The 16,557-nt window shown below is 45.5% G+C and overlaps 1 protein-coding gene across 3 annotated transcripts in view; it reads left to right on the forward strand.

The window, feature by feature from the left end:
* The first annotated feature begins 1,224 nt into the window (after positions 1 to 1,224).
* The window catches only part of LOC309328006 (trafficking kinesin-binding protein 1-like), a 41,041-nt gene continuing 25,708 nt past the window's right edge, over positions 1,225 to 16,557 (forward strand). For 2 of the 3 annotated variants that reach the window (XR_014150690.1, XR_014150691.1), the window contains exons 1-4: positions 1,226 to 1,712; positions 12,689 to 12,765; positions 15,057 to 15,173; positions 16,249 to 16,349. Coding sequence is in view for 1 of the 3 variants with exons in the window: in XM_081837793.1 (XP_081693919.1) it covers positions 1,574 to 1,712; positions 12,689 to 12,765; positions 15,057 to 15,173; positions 16,249 to 16,349 (434 nt within the window). In the remaining 2 variants the exon portion in view is untranslated. Of the gene's footprint in view, positions 1,713 to 12,688; positions 12,766 to 15,056; positions 15,174 to 16,248; positions 16,350 to 16,557 lie in introns of all 3 variants that reach the window. The other variant, XM_081837793.1, reaches the window with a different exon arrangement.

Here is a 16,557-nt window from a genome sequence, read left to right on the forward strand (position 1 = left end):
GAAACCTTTTCACGCTGCCTGAAACGCCACGTCTGATGGAAGCTCTGCAGCTGCCAAAACCCTTCGCTATGCAATATGTAGGTGACCTGGACATAGGGGACTGGTATTGAGCCAACAGAACCATATAAAGTGATAGCAGCAGTACTAGCAGTTCCTCAAGGGTGGGGGAAAACTGATCATGATGGATTACTTTTATATAAAAAGGTGGGGGCGCTTAAATAATTCCTAGCTAACCCCAAAGGCAGATCCTTGGTGAGAGTCTGCCTAGGGTTTGCACAATGGGCAGCAGTGAAGTTGCAGCAACAAGCACACCAGCTTGACATGAACAGGCTCTTCCTAGAGACCCCCATTTAACCACTTCTCAAATGCTTAACCTGATCGCACTGGGATCCACTTCAGTCTCCTGTAACTGTCCCTAAAATACATCACAGGAAAGTCCCAGTCATGCCACCCTGAATTATTTCACTCCCCACAGAGTGCCTATGGAAATCTGATTGCTCTCTTTTTAGAAACTACCCTAGTCCCTCTAACGCAGATTGAAATCCTTCTCAAGAGGCGCTGCCCATATGCTGTACTGTTGTTAAGTACCACACCATGCATTCACACCAAAGTTAGGACCACCAACTTTTTTTGTTTCTCCAGCTCCTTTGCCTTTAACAACAGCCCCAACTGCACGCAGTAGCAGGTGATAACGCTGATCAGTATTCCATTAAAAGACTCCTCTACGTACAAGCGCAGGAAGGGCTCAGAGACTGGAAACTGCTACCAGATTTCTAGTCCTTGGCAGTTTCTAGTAAAGGCAGACTGCCAAAACCTTATGTGTGTAAACATGCTTACATAAGTCCTTACACACTTTCCGGCATCCTTTGCTCAGACGCATGTAACACTGAGACGATTAAATATGGCTATCTATCTATCCTTCCCCTCCCCAATGCATTGTTATGCATGGGGCAAAGATTCCGACTGATCTAGGCTACTGAGTACAAAATCAGCATGTGGTGGTTATTTTGGGTGAATTGATCGAGAGAGAGAGAAAGCGTGTCTGTGGTGAAATAGCTGAAACCACACCAACCCACACCCTCCCATTCAGAAAAAAATACTGCATAAAGATGGAGCTGGGAGTGGGATAGACCATTCTGCTGCATAACAACAGGGGGAGGCTAGCTGCTTCTCCCCCCCCCCGCCCCTCGCCCATTCCCCATTTTCCATTTGCAACTCTACTACCCAAGCCTTTGGTTCTCAGCTAGCAAGCTGCGCCCTCTGTGCTTTGCGCCGTTCCTTTGACGAGATGCTCTGAGCTGTGCTAATGGTCTATTTCCGTCCCTCCCTCCTATAGACCCCCCCTATTTGTTGAGGCCACAGTGGACTCTTCCCAAGCAGGTGGACAGCAGACTCTATAAATAGGGGTGGGTAGGGGCAAGTAGAGGCTGCATTGCAAAACAGCGCAGGAGGGGAGCGTGGGTTGTGTTTGTTCCGCTTATACACGCGTTTGCAGCCCCTCTGCTCGCTTTGCACAACTGTTTGGCCTCTCGCTGGGAGGAAGGGAAGAGGCGCGTGTCCTCCTGTTAGATTCATGTTGCCCACGGAGGTCGGGGAATTGCTGGTCTCGCAGGGGATGGAATTCTGGACCAGCCCTGCCTCTTACGACGAAGTCAACGGGAACACGGAGCTGGCTGATAACACGGACTTGATATCCCAGGAGCTGGAGGAGGGTAAGAAGGCAGGGGGATAAACGGGAGGTAGGGTTGGGAAGAGAGGGCAACGCGGGTGCGAGGCTTGGGCTCGCAGATTGATGTTTCCGTCTCTGACCTTCAGTCTCCTTTGAGCTGCTGAAGATGTTTGGGAGCAGACGACCTGACTTGGTGGTGGTGGGGAGATTGCAAAGCATTGTCCCTGGACCCAGGTGCTATATGGTAGGGATAGACGATGGGTTTCTGGTTTTGTTAAAATAAAAATTATCCACCTGTGTCCTGAGATGGAACAGAGTTATTGGAAGGCTTGCCTGTTAGTCTTTTACTTACTGGACTTACGCATCACTTTTTCTTTCTCCCTTTACAAAATGTAAAGCGACTTGCAATATAATGCAATGCAGAAATTAAAAGCGAGATGAAACCAAAGCAAAAGGAAAACTAGAAACAGTGATGGACGTTTAAAAAGCAGGCCAACAAATCCCAGCCACCCAGAGAGGCTGCAGTGTCTGGACCCTCCTATACCTGACTACAATAGATGCTGGGGCAGGTGTGTGTCTGGGAGAAGCTGGCAGTTACTGCCTGTAACCCACTTTTCTTCCAGAAGGTTATCAAGGAATTGTGACTGTTCTTTCCCGCTTTCTGTAGGGCTGGCATTCCCAACCCCACCCAGGCTCTGCCCCTGTGGCTTCAGCATCCACCTGACACACACGTGCAGGTGTGTGCTTTCTCCACCACTTGGTTGTCACGCTGAAATAGCCTCCCTGGTTTTGCTTTTCAGGGATGCTCTTGAAGGCCCCAGGAGCGCAGCCAGTTTTAAGGGACAAAGCTGGCTCCCAGCTCGATGGTTTAAACCAGTTTGTTGGAGCTTGCCTCTTCAGGCTGAGAAAAGAACCCAGAAGTCCCGACTGACTCTCACTTTACTCCTCTGAGTCTTGTTTGTTTTATTTAGCATTGCACTTCTATCCCACTTTTCCTGCAAGGAGCGCAAGGTGGTGCACTTGGCTCCCCCCCCCCCCCCGTTTTAAGCCTCACAACCATCCTGTGCGGGAGATTGTGTAGAGAAACAAGGCCTGGCTCAAGGTCACCCAAGTGGCTGAGTCAGGATTTGAACTCTGGTATCCCAGGTACTGGTTGGACACTCTAATCGTGACACTGACACCTTCCTCAGTTGGGAGTAGAGAGAAATCTAGAGTCTGGGATCACCATTGTAGGTAGATGGTCCGTCCTGCCTTTCAACAGGTGAATTAGATCAAATGACCTTTGCAGATTTTTCCATCTTAATTCCCACTTCTTTCTCTTCACCACCCACCAAAACAAAGCTGGAAGTGAAACTTCATGATATTTGGAGTTTAAGATCCCATGCAGACAGTTAAACAAAAATTATATGGGTGTGTGGCAATTCATTACTGTTTACTGGCATCTCATAGGGAGGAATGGGGCAAGGCCTGATAGTTTAAAGAGCTCTGGGAGTGTTTTTTTGGAGTGAGGAGGAGAATAGCTGTTTTCTTCCCCTCAGAGTTGCCTCTCTCTTAAAATGACAAAGAAGCGTTCCTATTAGACCCTTGTTTAAATGTAATTAAGCATGGTGATTTTGAGGGGCTGGGTGGTCTCCCTTGTGTGAAAAACAATGAAATGTTTGAGGTGAGCAGAGGGTTCCCTGATCTATAGAGAGAGAAGTTTTGTAAATAAGAGTTTTAATCAACATTTCCTGTAGAAGAATATTGGTCCTCTAAAAGCAGGGCAATCAAGGACAACAGACTTCGAAAAGGGAGGCGCTCCGTTTTCTGTTAAAAAATAAATGAGGCGTCTGAGGATCTGCACAATCTCTGGGCCTCATATGTTCTTTCATACATGTTTGTATAGGAATAAGACCTGGCTTTGGGAGAAAAATGTATTATGCAGGATCACTTGCCAAGAGAACTGGGGACAGACTGCAGGTTCCTTTCGTTGTTGAATATATATACAATTTTTTTCCTGTGTTCATATACAAAATTGTCATGTGTTCAGTGGGATGCTGGGAGTTCAATAGAGCTGAATTCACATATGCCTCTCTTGATGACTCACCATTAGATTTTCTGCACCTGCACTTATGGCTGCCTTGTAGGAAAATAAATTATCTTGTGGTTGAAAGGATTCCAGGTGATGGGGGAGCACCGCCTTTGAAGTTTGAAATGCAATGGCTCGTTCCCGCATGCAGTGTCATGGTTGGGTTATGACCGAACCGTTGAACTTGCTTGTATGAACTTGGCTTCATATTATTTTTTCCATGTGTTTTTAATAAACTTGGGGGTGGGAATGTCCACTTGATGATTCATAGGAATGCTCTGCAAAAAGCAGGTGTCCTACCAATTGTGTGATGGTCCCTGGGCAGCATAAGGTAGAACAGCCTTGCAAATAAGACCAGGAAACTCAGTAGTTGAAGTCTTGGGTAATTTGTCTGAATGTGCTGCATTGTTTGCTAGGTATTGTAGTATATCAGCCAAGAGAGGGGCAGCTCATTGGTGTGACCAAGGCCCCGTGCACCTCCAGTAGTTTAGCATCATTGTTAGGTTTTTAATAGCTGGCTTCTTGCTTTCAGTTGGTCTGGCTGGTGTCCTTTGGGGACAGGTACATCAGAAGAGAAGGTGGAACTGGTGCCAATGGGGACTGGTAGGGTGGGAGGCAGGGAGACCAACAGTAGGGGGCGCCAGAGCTACTGCCACCACCCCCTGATTGGTTGCAAGAAAGAAGGCAGTCAGGCAGGGGCTGGCTGAGCCTGAGCAAACTCAGGTGGGTGGGGCAGGCTCTCATTCACTCTAATGCACCATCCTTCTCTGCTAATTTGATAGCATGTGTTTGTAAGATTGCTTGCTCTGTGTGTGTGTGTGTGTGTAAGCTGCCTTGGCATTCTATTTATATCATCTATATATATATCTCAGACTACACTGCACTGTTGTTATTATTTTCTAAAACATCATTGGGGACAGTGTTCATGAGATCAACCAATATGCTCATACCTATGTAGGATCTGGAATATCCACAAATACGTAAACCAACATCCAAACAATTCTGTTCCCAGCTACCTGCTTCCTCCTTTTCCTTGGGGCTTTTGTGTCTCCAGTCGACCTGCTTCGTGGGCCGAGATTTGGGTTGACCGTCTGGCTGCGAAAGGGATCAAGGACGCCTTCTGCCCCCATCCCATTTTGAAGTTTACCTCACGGTAGCTGCCCATTGTTTCATTTATCACTATTAAGCTCCTGGATTATGGCCTAAATAAAGGCCTTAATCCAAAAGCTCAATAAAGATAAAATAAATACTGATCATTTATCCTTCTTCTGAAGTAGTGAGGGGGTATTTTCTCTCCAAGGTATTTCAGGACCGTTACAATGAGGGACAGGAGGACAATATTTCTGTTTTAGTGCTTATTGATTTACTTTATATATATATAGAAAATGTCGGTTTTATTGCTGTGTCCTGCCCTGAGATCATTTGACAGTGAAGGGAGGGAAGGAAGTTTTGTAAATAAACTAAAATAATGCTGAAACAGAAATTGATTTCCTTTTGGGGAGACCTAATGGCTGTGTTTTGCTAGATGTTTAAGAATTCTAATTCTGCTTTATGTGGGGTGAGGGAGTCATTTTCCTTCCAGCACACTGACTCTGGGTTTGGGGCTGCAGATTTTTCTTTCAGCTTGCCATTCCTAAGCCTATTGAAAGTGTCCTGGCTTGCTTGAAATGTATGGTGTTTCGTTATCTTGTGCTGTGTACTATATAGATTATTTGGTGTGATGTATGCCCGGGCAGGGGGGATGTGTGAAGGATTTAGCCTGGAGGCAAGACTTGAACTTGTTGATCTGAGCTCTGTGGACCCATTGGAAGCCATATTCCACTGTGGCTGCAAGGATTTCACCTGTTTAAAAGCCTTGGTGAAGTGCTTAAAAAACAATGTTATTCATTAATCACTTAAACATGCCCTTCTTTCAGGCTTGGACAGTTTTCGAAATTTGCCAGGTGCATTTTGCAATTGCCATGGGTCCAAATGTGACCACATGAAAATCTCTGGATGCCTCGGTTGGGAAAACAAAACTGTCACCTAGAGGACCTGAAATATTTTCCTTGAAGCTTGAACTAGTTTTATTCTGGATTGTTTTGTTTCATGTTTTAATGTGTTGTAAACCACTTTGAGATTTGTTCCTTAAAATATAAAGAGGTATAGAAAGGAAATGAGCAATATTATCAATGTTCATCCAGCGGGGAGGCAAAATGGCACCTGGACGTTCCATTGTGGCGACTGTAACCTAGGTTTAAGGTACCATTTGGCGCCAACTAACACACCTGAGTTTCTAGCACTGCTACCTGGTGATGCCAGGGATTGAACATTCCTGCATCCTCCTGCAGACTGAGTTGTGATCTATGGATCACGAGTATTGCCAGCACTCTGGTCCTTGTTCATCAGGTCTTATCTCTCCTGTGCACCAACCCCACCAGAAAGGGAGCGACTTGTAATAGCAAAATTGTCGGGAGCAGTCATGTCTGAAAGCTGGGGGGGTGTACCAATGTTTAGAGTAAATAATGGAAGCTGCCTGATACGTGTAATGAACCACCCTTTGACAACAGGGTGCTCTCGATGCGCTAGCTATAATGTGTAAACCAGCCTTTCTGATGGAGGGCAAAAAACGGAAGGGGATAAAAGTGAAGCATATTATTAACATGCCCCTAAAGACTTCAGCTTTGGAAATCGCACTAGCAACAGCGCTTCACATGCCTTGCACTTAGTGATCCTCACCACACCCCTGCAAAGTAGGTCAGAACTGCTTACTTTAATGTTACGGCTTAGAACAGGAGGCTGCCTGATGTGTTTTCAAAGGGAGCATATTTTGTAATGCTAGACCCGGAAAGACTGGAATGTCTGAATCCTTAAAATCTTGGACACTGACTTGTTTCCTATGTTTGTGGTACAGAAGTGAAGGATTTGGTAGAGCTGCAAGTCCATGCTGGCTACGCACGGGAATAGCTAGGTGAACAAGGGCCACGGGCATCTGCGCAGCTGGTTTGTTTATCCCTGCTCTGCTGGAATTCATGCTCCAATTATTTCCAATTATGGCTCACATGGATGATGAGGTGCCAAAGGGAGGGGGTCCCCGTATGGCACGAAGGGGGCTGGGCAGGCGGGCAGGCAGGACCATCATGGCGTCTCCCCGCTGTGCAGACATGCCACTAGGCACGCACGCAAGAAAGGAGGCGGGGTTAGCTGGCTTGAATGGCAGTCGGGCGGGGAAGGACTGGATGTCCCGCCTGGCTGGGGGGGGGGGAGTGGACAGGGATCATAACCGCTTTGACTGTGGCCCGACTCCATTGCGTAACAGCCTCATCCGAGAAGTGCATAATGGGATTTGATGTCGTCTCCGATAGTTCCAGCTAACCTACTTTCCTTGCGTCAGACGGCTGTGGCTGGGAACAGATAGGCTTAGCTCTGCAGGGCAATGATCTGCAGTTTCTTGAACCCAACAGCATAAGGGTGAGAAGCCGAGGTGAGCAGGAGGACTTACTTGGGACCGTGGCTCTGAGGGAAACCTTCAGAGCGTTCTGGATCTCTGGAGTCCCCTTGCTTGGACATTTCTCTGCTCCCTTTATTTCAGACTACAGTGGTACCTCAGGTTACATACGCTTCAGGTTACAGACTCTGCTAACCCACAAATAGTACCTCGGGTTAAGAACTTTGCTTCAGGATGAGAACAGAAATCGTGCTCTGGCAGCGCGGCGGCAGCAGGAGGCCCCATTAGCTAAAGTGGTGCTTCAGGTTAAGAACAGTTTCAGGTTAAGAACGGACCTCCGGAACGAATTAAGTACTTATCCCGAGGTACCACTGTATTAGCACAGTGCATAACTCCTGTTGGAACGGTTGCAGGGGCAAAAGCCCCCCAAGCAGGGCAACGTGGTTCCCGGATCTTAGATCTCGATTTGATCCGGTGGAATGTGAAATATTTGTTTCCCCCACCTACAGCAGATTGTGCTTGAACAAAATGGAAATTTAGAGGCAACTGTTTACAACTGATTTCCTAGTGGGATGGGTCGTATCTCTGAGGTAGATCACATGGTTTGGCTGAATATTGTCTCAGGTGGAACCCTGGCGTTTCCAGGCAAGGCAGCAAATCACTCCTGTCAGTCTGCATGGACCGGAGGTAGCCAATGTGTTTTCCGCCAGATGTGGTTGGACTCCAGCTGCCATAATCCCTAGCCATTGGTCATGCTGGGAGTCAGGAGACCAACGTCAGCAAGACAACAACTATCCTTGATATAGACAATATTGAGGTGGATGGATCAGTGGTTTAACTACGCATAAGGCAGCTTCCTAATACAGCCTAGATCTAGGCCCTCAAGCTACAGTTCCCCCATCAGCTTCATCCAACATGGCCGACATCCAAGAATAATGGAAGTTCTCTGCCATTGTGGAGAAGGTTTCTCCAGAGTTCTCTAACTACCTACTTCATGCATGACCTTGAGTGCCTTTTAGAAACAAAACAGTTTACTACTGTGCTGAAAATTTTGGAGAACAGGTTGAATCACATTGGATGAAGCATTCATCATACAGGCACTTCAGTCCAACAGAGGCCATTGTGGAAACATATTCTTTTTGTTTTCTTCTGACAAACATATGTTGAATTCTTCCTGTCCCTCATTAACATACATCCACAGGGTGGATAAAAATAAATGTGTTTTTTTTTTAAAAGGATCTTTTTGATTTACATCAGATTTTTTTGATTTACATTGGATTTTTAAAATAAAATGCTTTTGGAGGAAAAATCTTTCTAAAGATAGTTTTCTATTTAGGTTACATTATAGTCCAAAGGCTATTCAGCAGGAAATAAGGATTTGTTTTAAGTTTTTCATGTGTGCTAAAACTCATGAGTTAACAAACATTATACAGTGGTACCTCGGGTTACATACGCTTCAGGTTACATACGCTTCAGGTTACAGACTCCGCTAACCCAGAAATAGTGCTTCAGGTTAAGAACTTTGCTTCAGGATGAGAACAGAAATTTTGCTCCGGCGGCGCGGCGGCAGCAAGAGGCCCCATTAGCTAAAGTGGTGCTTCAGGTTAAGAACAGTTTCAGGTTAAGTATGGACCTCCGGAACGAATTAAGTACTTAACCTGAGGTACCACTGTACATTATACATATGCTATAATGTTATTGTTTTAATTAAATAAATTGTTTAAATTGTTTTTAAGGAAATGATTATTTTTGTCCTTCCAGTAAAGTACAGAAGAAAAGTTCTCCAAATATAAACAGTTAACTTATTAAACCTCACAATCATTTCATAATTATGTCAATGTATTTCTAATAGTATAACCGAACCAGCAATTTTTGAGATAACTATAAAAACTACTCTGAAAATTTATTATTCCAAAAATGAAACCTTCATCTGGTTGTAAATATTAAGATTATACCAGCAAGAATGAGTCTTTCTATAAAAAATATATAATTTAAATCAAGTCTTGCTGAGTAGTGATTTAAATTGATTTGATTTCAATCAAACCCACCCTGTACATCCATAAGACGCCACACTTATGGATAACCATTTTGTAATTGACATCCTGTTGCCGGTTCCTTTCGGTGGCTCTGCTGCACAGTTACTGGCTTTAAGAGGGGAGAGAGGTCACTTCCTTCAGTCTCTTGTATTGGGAGATGTCAGATTTTCCCTTGCAAAGAAAGACCATGAAGCCAACCTTAGTTAAGGAGCCTTGGGCAAAAGGTGTGTGTGGGGAAGTGATGCAAATCTGATTGGAACTGACACTGCCCTTAGAGAGAGGCTAAATAGGGCAAGATTGACTCTGTAGAGGAGCTTGTTTGAGCACCGGAAATGTCTCCTTCAATCCCATCTTGGCCTGGCCGTGTTTTTCCTTTTCTTCTCTTTTCCAGCTCGAGACAACGTGCATTTCACTTAACACCAACACGCTTCTGCTTCGGAACGGGACGTTACTTGTCCCTGCCAGGAACCAAATTTAGTAAATGCAATTTATACCATCTACTTGGCCCTTAGGCTAGAGTGGAGCATTTTCACACACTGCATTATAAAAACACCTTTGAAGCATTTCTTGCGTTCCATGTGAATATTGTTAACTGTGGGTTGGAAAGTGGGAAGAGAGCAGTTTATAAATGGAGCGAGTCTTCTGGCCTACGTAGCTGACATTGTTGTGTTACAGATGTGGGGGGATGAACAAGGTAATTGTTACCTGGAAAAAAGCTTAGGATCTGGCAAACCTGGGTTCAAATTCCAGTAGTCTAGAGGGTTCACTGAGTGGTTTTAAGCAAACAGAGAAAGTGGGAGTGTCTGTGAATGTTACTCCTTGCAGAAAGCAGGTTTCCTGTAGTGCAAGTTTTACAGACACAAGCCCTTTTTTTGAGATGCATGATCTTGGCTAAAGAGGTGGAAATGTGGTTTGGGGTGAGTGTGTGTATGCTGTTATTGTTGTTAAAAAATAATTCAAAGGACAAAATCAACCTTCTAAGTTGAAACAAATGAGACAGCCAATGCAGCTGGCACAATACTGGCATAATGCTAGCAGAATGCTTGACTCTGTTGTTTTCACAATAAATTTGTGCGCTAAGCTTTGGGGAGTGTTCCCTCCTCCTGGAATAAAAGTTATCTCATGGCTGGGTGTGTTCTATGCCAGCACCGAAAAACGACTGATGATGATGACTTTTATTAACAACAGAATTCAGCATTCTGCAAATCTCCACTTTCATGATTTAGTTGTAAGTCTCTGTCCATAATGGCTGAAAACATATGCTTTGAATAGTATGGGAGGTGCCTGCTGAACAGGGGTGATGATGGTGCAAGTTTCTTAAAAAACTTGTGTCATCACACAAATTTGCATTATATTTGCATCTGCTTCTTTGTAAGTGTGAATGCAGATTTGGGCTGAATTTCAGACTTGTGGGGTGGAGGGAACCTCAAACTCTGGCTGTTGTTGTCAGGGCATAGGAGCCAACTCCTAGGGGCTAAGGGGGCTTTGTCGCCACCTGTGGGTTAAACCACAGAGCCTAGGACTTGCCAATCAGAAGGTCGGCGGTTCGAATCCCCACAACGGGGTGAGCTCCCGTTGCTCAGTTCCTGCTCCTGCCAACCTAGCAGTTTGAAAGCACGTCAAAGTGCAAGTAGATAAATAGGTACCGCTCTGGCGGGAAGGTAAACGGCGTTTCCGTGCGCTGCTCTGGTTTGCCAGAAGCGGCTTAGTCATGCTGGCCACATGACCCGGAAGCTGTACGCCGGCTCCCTCGGCCAATAAAGCGAGATGAGCTCCGCAACCCCAGAGTCGGCCACGACTAGACCTAATGGTCAGGGGTCCCTTTACCTTTACCTTAATAAAATATTTGAGGGGGCCGAACCACCCTAAAGATGATGGGCATTGCCATTCAAATGGTGTGTGTGTGTGTGCCGCATCATGTGATCAATTATATGTGGCAGGGCTTACCTGCCCCCCCCAATATTTTATTTAAGTTGGCACCCATGTATCAGCCCAGTGCATTGGATGTGGATTGGGCCCTCAGCCTTGCCTGAAATCTGTTGGCCACAACAGCTTGGGTACATATCAAACAAGCCTGGGCAAGTAAAGATGGCACATGTCTTGGGGGTCTCACTGGCACTCTGGTCTGCAGTATGCCCAACAGCTCTGTAAGCAAAGGTTGTTTTTTTAAAAGATCGTTTGTGTTTGTGAGTGTGTTTTCAGTAGACTTTCTTCTGGTGAAGGGGATAGATAGCACAGCAGCTGAGCCACTGCTTTGCATGCAGAAGTCTCAGGTTTAATCCCTGGTATCTCCAGGTAGGGCTAGGAGAGACCAACCTCTTGCCTAATATCCTGGAGAGGTCCTGCCGGCCAGTGTCCACAGTGCAGAGCTCACTGGAACAATGGTCTGATTCGGTATAAGGCAGCTTCAGGCTAGGACCCTCGTACCTATGGGACCGCCTCACCCGGTATGCCCCACAGAGAGCCTCAAGGTCCATAAATAGCAACACCCTAGTGGTCCCGGGCCCTAAGGAAGTTAGATTAGCTTCAACCAGAGCCAGGGCCTTTTCAACACTGGCTCTGGCCTGGTGGAACGCTCTGCCTCATGAGACCAGGGCCCTGCAGGATCTGATTTCTTTCTGCAGGACCTGTAAGACAGAGTTGTTCCGCTGGCCTTTGGCTTGCAGCCAGTTTGATTCCCTCCCCCTTTCTTTTTTCTTTTTCCTTTCTCCTCCTGTGATGATGCTGCATTTTAATATTTTAATGTTTCAATATTTTAATGTTGTATTTTAATCTTGTTTTTAAGTTGTATTCATTCAACTTGTTTTTATTATTGCTTGTTAGCCGCCCTGAGCCCAGCCTTGGCTGGGGGGGGGGCGGGGTATAAATTATTATTATTATTATTATTTATTATTAGAGAATGAATTAATGGTGCCTCAAGACTCACTTTTTTTGCTGGAGGGATATAACTGCATTTCCAAACTTCAGGTTTGCACCTTTGAAGTGGAATAATGAAGGACTCTATTGCCCTAGTGCAACAAACCCACTTTAAAAAAATGACCAGACTATTTGCTGCATGGAAATGCTGATGGGATGTGTGTGTGAATGAACGATTGACTGAAAGACACACGAACACCCCAAAAGCAAATTGGGACGAATGCAGGATGAATGTTCGTTATCGTGTAACTGCCCCGTACGGATGCTCAGTAAAGGCTGGATATGGTCTGACCTCGTTGTAAGCTATGCACAAAAAATCAGGGTGCATGTTGAACAATCAGGCCATCTTGAGGGGCCCTAACTTTGGAAAACTTAAGAAGATGCATGCAAAATATGTTTAATGTTCATAATTCATACGAATCATAGAATTCAGATTTACTTTGTTTAGGATTTTGCTCTTTGATCTTGATGCTTTGTAGCATGAGGTACACTGCCCTAAGTTCTTCCTGCCTTAACAGGATTACTGATGTACAGATGTCAACTAACTCTCCCCCCCCCCTCTTTTCCCACAGTGCTCTGTTCTGAGCGGGTTAGCAGGATCACTAAGACCTACCATGACATAGATGCCGTCACCAGCCTCCTAGAAGAGGTAACCTTCCTTTGCTACTGACTATTTGAAGCTCAAACACTGCGCCAAGTCCTGTTCAAGTCATATAGTGGGGTAGGAGAGGTGAAAGAAAAAAATGTATACATGTATAGAAAAATGATGTATAGATGGTATTTAACTCCAACTAAATTAGCTAAGGGGATGCGGGTGGTGCTGTGGGTTAAACCACAGAGCCTAGGACTTGCTGATCAGAAGGTTGGCGGTTCGAATCCCCACAACGGGGTGAGCTCCCGCTGCTCGGTCCTTGCTCCTGCCAACCTAGCAGTTCGAAAGCACGTCAAAGTGCAAGTAGATAAATATGTACCGCTCTGGCGGGAAGGTAAACGGTGTTTCCGTGCGCTGCTCTGGTTTGCCAGAAGCGGCTTAGTCATGCTGGCCACATGACCCGGAAGCTGTACGCCAACTCCCTTGGCCAATAAAGCGAGATGAGCGCCGCAACCCCAGAGTCGGCCATGACTGGACCTAATGGTCAGGGGTCCTTTTACCTTTACCTAAATTAGCTAAAATGTATAGAATGAGAAATAAGAATTGTTGGAAATGTAATGCTAAAGAAGGGGATTTTTACCATATGTGGTGGACATGCAATAAAGTTAAACTATTTTGGGAAAATATTTGTAATGAGTTAAAAAAAATGTTTAGGTTTATCTTCCCAAAAAACCCTGAAGCATTTCTGTTGGGTATGATAGGAGAGGAAATACCAAAAGTCGACCAGAAATTGTTCATGTATGCCACTATGGCAGCTAGAACTTTATTAGCCCAAAAGTGAAAACAGCAAGAATTACCGACGGTTGAAGAATGGCAGACGAGGATGATGGACTATGCAGAATTGGCAAAGCTAACGGGGAAAATCCGAAACCAGAGTGACCAAGTGTTCCAGAGAGAGTGGAGTAAATTTATTCAGTATATAGACAATCATTGTAAACATATAAAGACACTAGCAGGATTGAGATAAACCTCACAATGTTTAGTAGAAGGAAGCTTCTACATGTGCTTAAAGACTAAAATAATATTAAGGGGAAAAGCTAGAATTGAGATGGTAGAAATGTGTGGAAATATGTAGGTATACAAAAACCAGACGATGGGATGGAGGGAAGTTGAGTGGCTCAGTAGAGCTAAAAATTTGTAAAAGGAAATAAGATGTTATATTAATGTTAAAAATGGAAAACCAATAAAATATATATAAAAAGAAAGACATCACATCTGGCAATCAATGTGCCCCTTTAGTTTCAAATAGCACATGGGTAGATGAGTCTAAAAAGCCCAGGACACAAATTTTCACATGCCCATCTAGCAGCTATGGTGGGTCATTTACCAGAAGTAATGTATTCAGCGTTTACTCTGGAGGTGTATACTCAATTCTGACCAAACTAAGCCTTCTGATGTATATTTTAATCTAGGAGGCTTAGTGCTCTGACATAGCTCAGTTGGTAGAGCATGAGACTCTTAATCTCAGGGTCATGGGTTCAAACCCCACATTGGGCAAAATATTCCTGCACTGCAGGGGCTTGGACTACAGGGCTCTCTTGCTCCCTTCCAATGCTACGATTCTACAGCTCAGCCTACCCATGAAACCCAAGGGGCACATTGGTTGCCGGAGGTGAAATATATTTGCATTATGTTCAGCTCTCCTACCCCACTAATAGAAGTGATGGCAGTCCCCAATAGATGGATAAAGTCAGCTGGCTATTCAACAGTCAGGAAAAGTCCCCCAAGAAGGATCTTGATTTGGAGTGGCATGGGCAAGAAGGGAGTAATAGTAATAGTAGTAGTAATAATAATAATAATAATAATAATAATAATTAATTATTTATCTATACCCCACCCATCTGGCTGGGCCTCCCCAGCCACTCTGGGCGGCTCTCAACAAAATATTAAAAAGACAATAAAGCATCAAACATTAAAAACTTCCCGAAACAGGATTGCCTTCAGATGTCTACTAAAAGTCTGGTAGTTGTTCTTCTCTTTGACATCTGATGGGAGGGCGTTCCACAGGGCGGGCACCACTACCGAGAAGGCCCTCTGCCTGGTTCCCTGTAACTTGACTTCTCGCAGTGAGGGAACCGCCAGAAGGCCCTCGGTGCTGGACCTCAGTGTCTGGGTAGAACGATGGGATTGGAGACACTCCTTCGGATATACTGGACTGAGGAGCTCTTGAAAAGTGGATCTTTCAGAATCAAATTTCAGCAGGCAGCATGGAGCAGGGAAGGGAGAAGGAGGAGGCGAGAAGCCTGCTCTGTTATAACTGCTCCTGTGCTTTCCCCCCATCCCCACAGAAGGAGCATGACCTGGAGCTAGCCGCCCGCATCGGACAATCGCTGCTGAAGCAGAACCGGAGCCTGTCGGAACGCAATGAACTCTTGGAAGAACAGCTTGAATTGGCAAAGGAAGAGGTGAGGAAGCCCCTTCTGGTGTCTGTTGCTGACCAGGGAGGAAGCTGACACTACGTATGTGTACATGAAACGCAGGGAGTTTGTTTGTCCCTCCACCCCACTTGGGGTGAATAGAAAGTGGAGAGATAAGCTGGGGGTTGGGAGAAAAAGTGAGCTGGTTGTGTGTATAGCAGTAAATACAGGAAGGATGCGTGAAGGGAATATTTTTCTGTTGGGTGCATAGGGTATAGGACAGTGCTTCTCAAGCTTGGGTCCCCAGCGGTTGTTGGACTACAACTCCCATCATCCCTGACCACTGGTCCTGCCAGCTAAGGATGATGGGAGTTGTAGTCCAACAACAGCTGGAGACCCAAGTTTGAGAAAAGCCAGTCTGTGAGCTGCATCCAGCTGAAGTTTATTCAGAATAGGACCACTGAAATTAATGGAGCTAAGTTGGCCATGTCGGTGGGTCTGCTGTTGAGTAGAACTAGCATTGGTTAACAATGCTGTAACTTACAGCAGGGGTGAGGACCCTCAGGTGTAGAGGCCAAAGGTGAGCTCCAGGCCTCTCTCTCCAGCCCTTAGGACTCCCTAAGGGCCCGCCCCTCACCAACTCTACTTTGCACCCTCCTTGAGTGCTTTCGCTTGGCTGGAATGTGTCCCTCAACTGTAATAAGGCCTCTTTCTTGCCTGGATAGAGAGATGGGTGTCTGTGTATTAAAACTTCTGGCTTTGCATGGCTGGAATGTAGCCTCCTCAATGAAGTTAGGATGTATAGCTCAGTCAGTAGATCATTGGCCTCTTAATCTCAAGGTCAAGTTCCAAGCTGGGCAGAAGATTCCTGTATTAAACAGGTTTTGAACAGATGACCCTTTTAGTCCCCTCTGATTCTTTGCTGTGCTCAGTTTTGCCTCTGACACCACTGGTGTGCACTCCCTGGAAAGTTGTCCACAAGGGAATACAACCCCCACCTCTGAACTACTATAAGATCTGAAGTTAAGGGGTAGCAGGGCTTTCAGATTAGAAGGTTTAACTTCTGCTTTTTTCTTCCATGGAACCCATTGTGCCTCTTCTCTCTCCCCCTCCCCACTTCAAGATAGCTCAGCTTCGCCATGAGATATCAATGCGGGACGACCTTCTGCACCTGTACACCAACAGCACAGAGGAGAGCGAGCCGACCTCTGCCACCTCCACTCCGTGAGTATCTCAAGCTGGGGTGGAAGGGGAGACCTTCTGCACAAGTCAAACCGTTTAATTTCTGCTGCCGTCCTCCTGCCCATCCTCTCCATGTAGCGAGACGAATCCAGTGTAGAACGAGGAGAAAGAAACCCCACCTAGAGTCTTCAGAAATTCTGCAGTTTACACTGTTCATGCCAGCAGATCCGAAAAATGGCTAGCATCTCCC

This window comes from Podarcis erhardii (genome assembly GCF_964252035.2).
Source record: "Podarcis erhardii genome assembly, chromosome: 13".
Taxonomy (NCBI): Eukaryota; Metazoa; Chordata; class Lepidosauria; order Squamata; family Lacertidae; genus Podarcis; species Podarcis erhardii.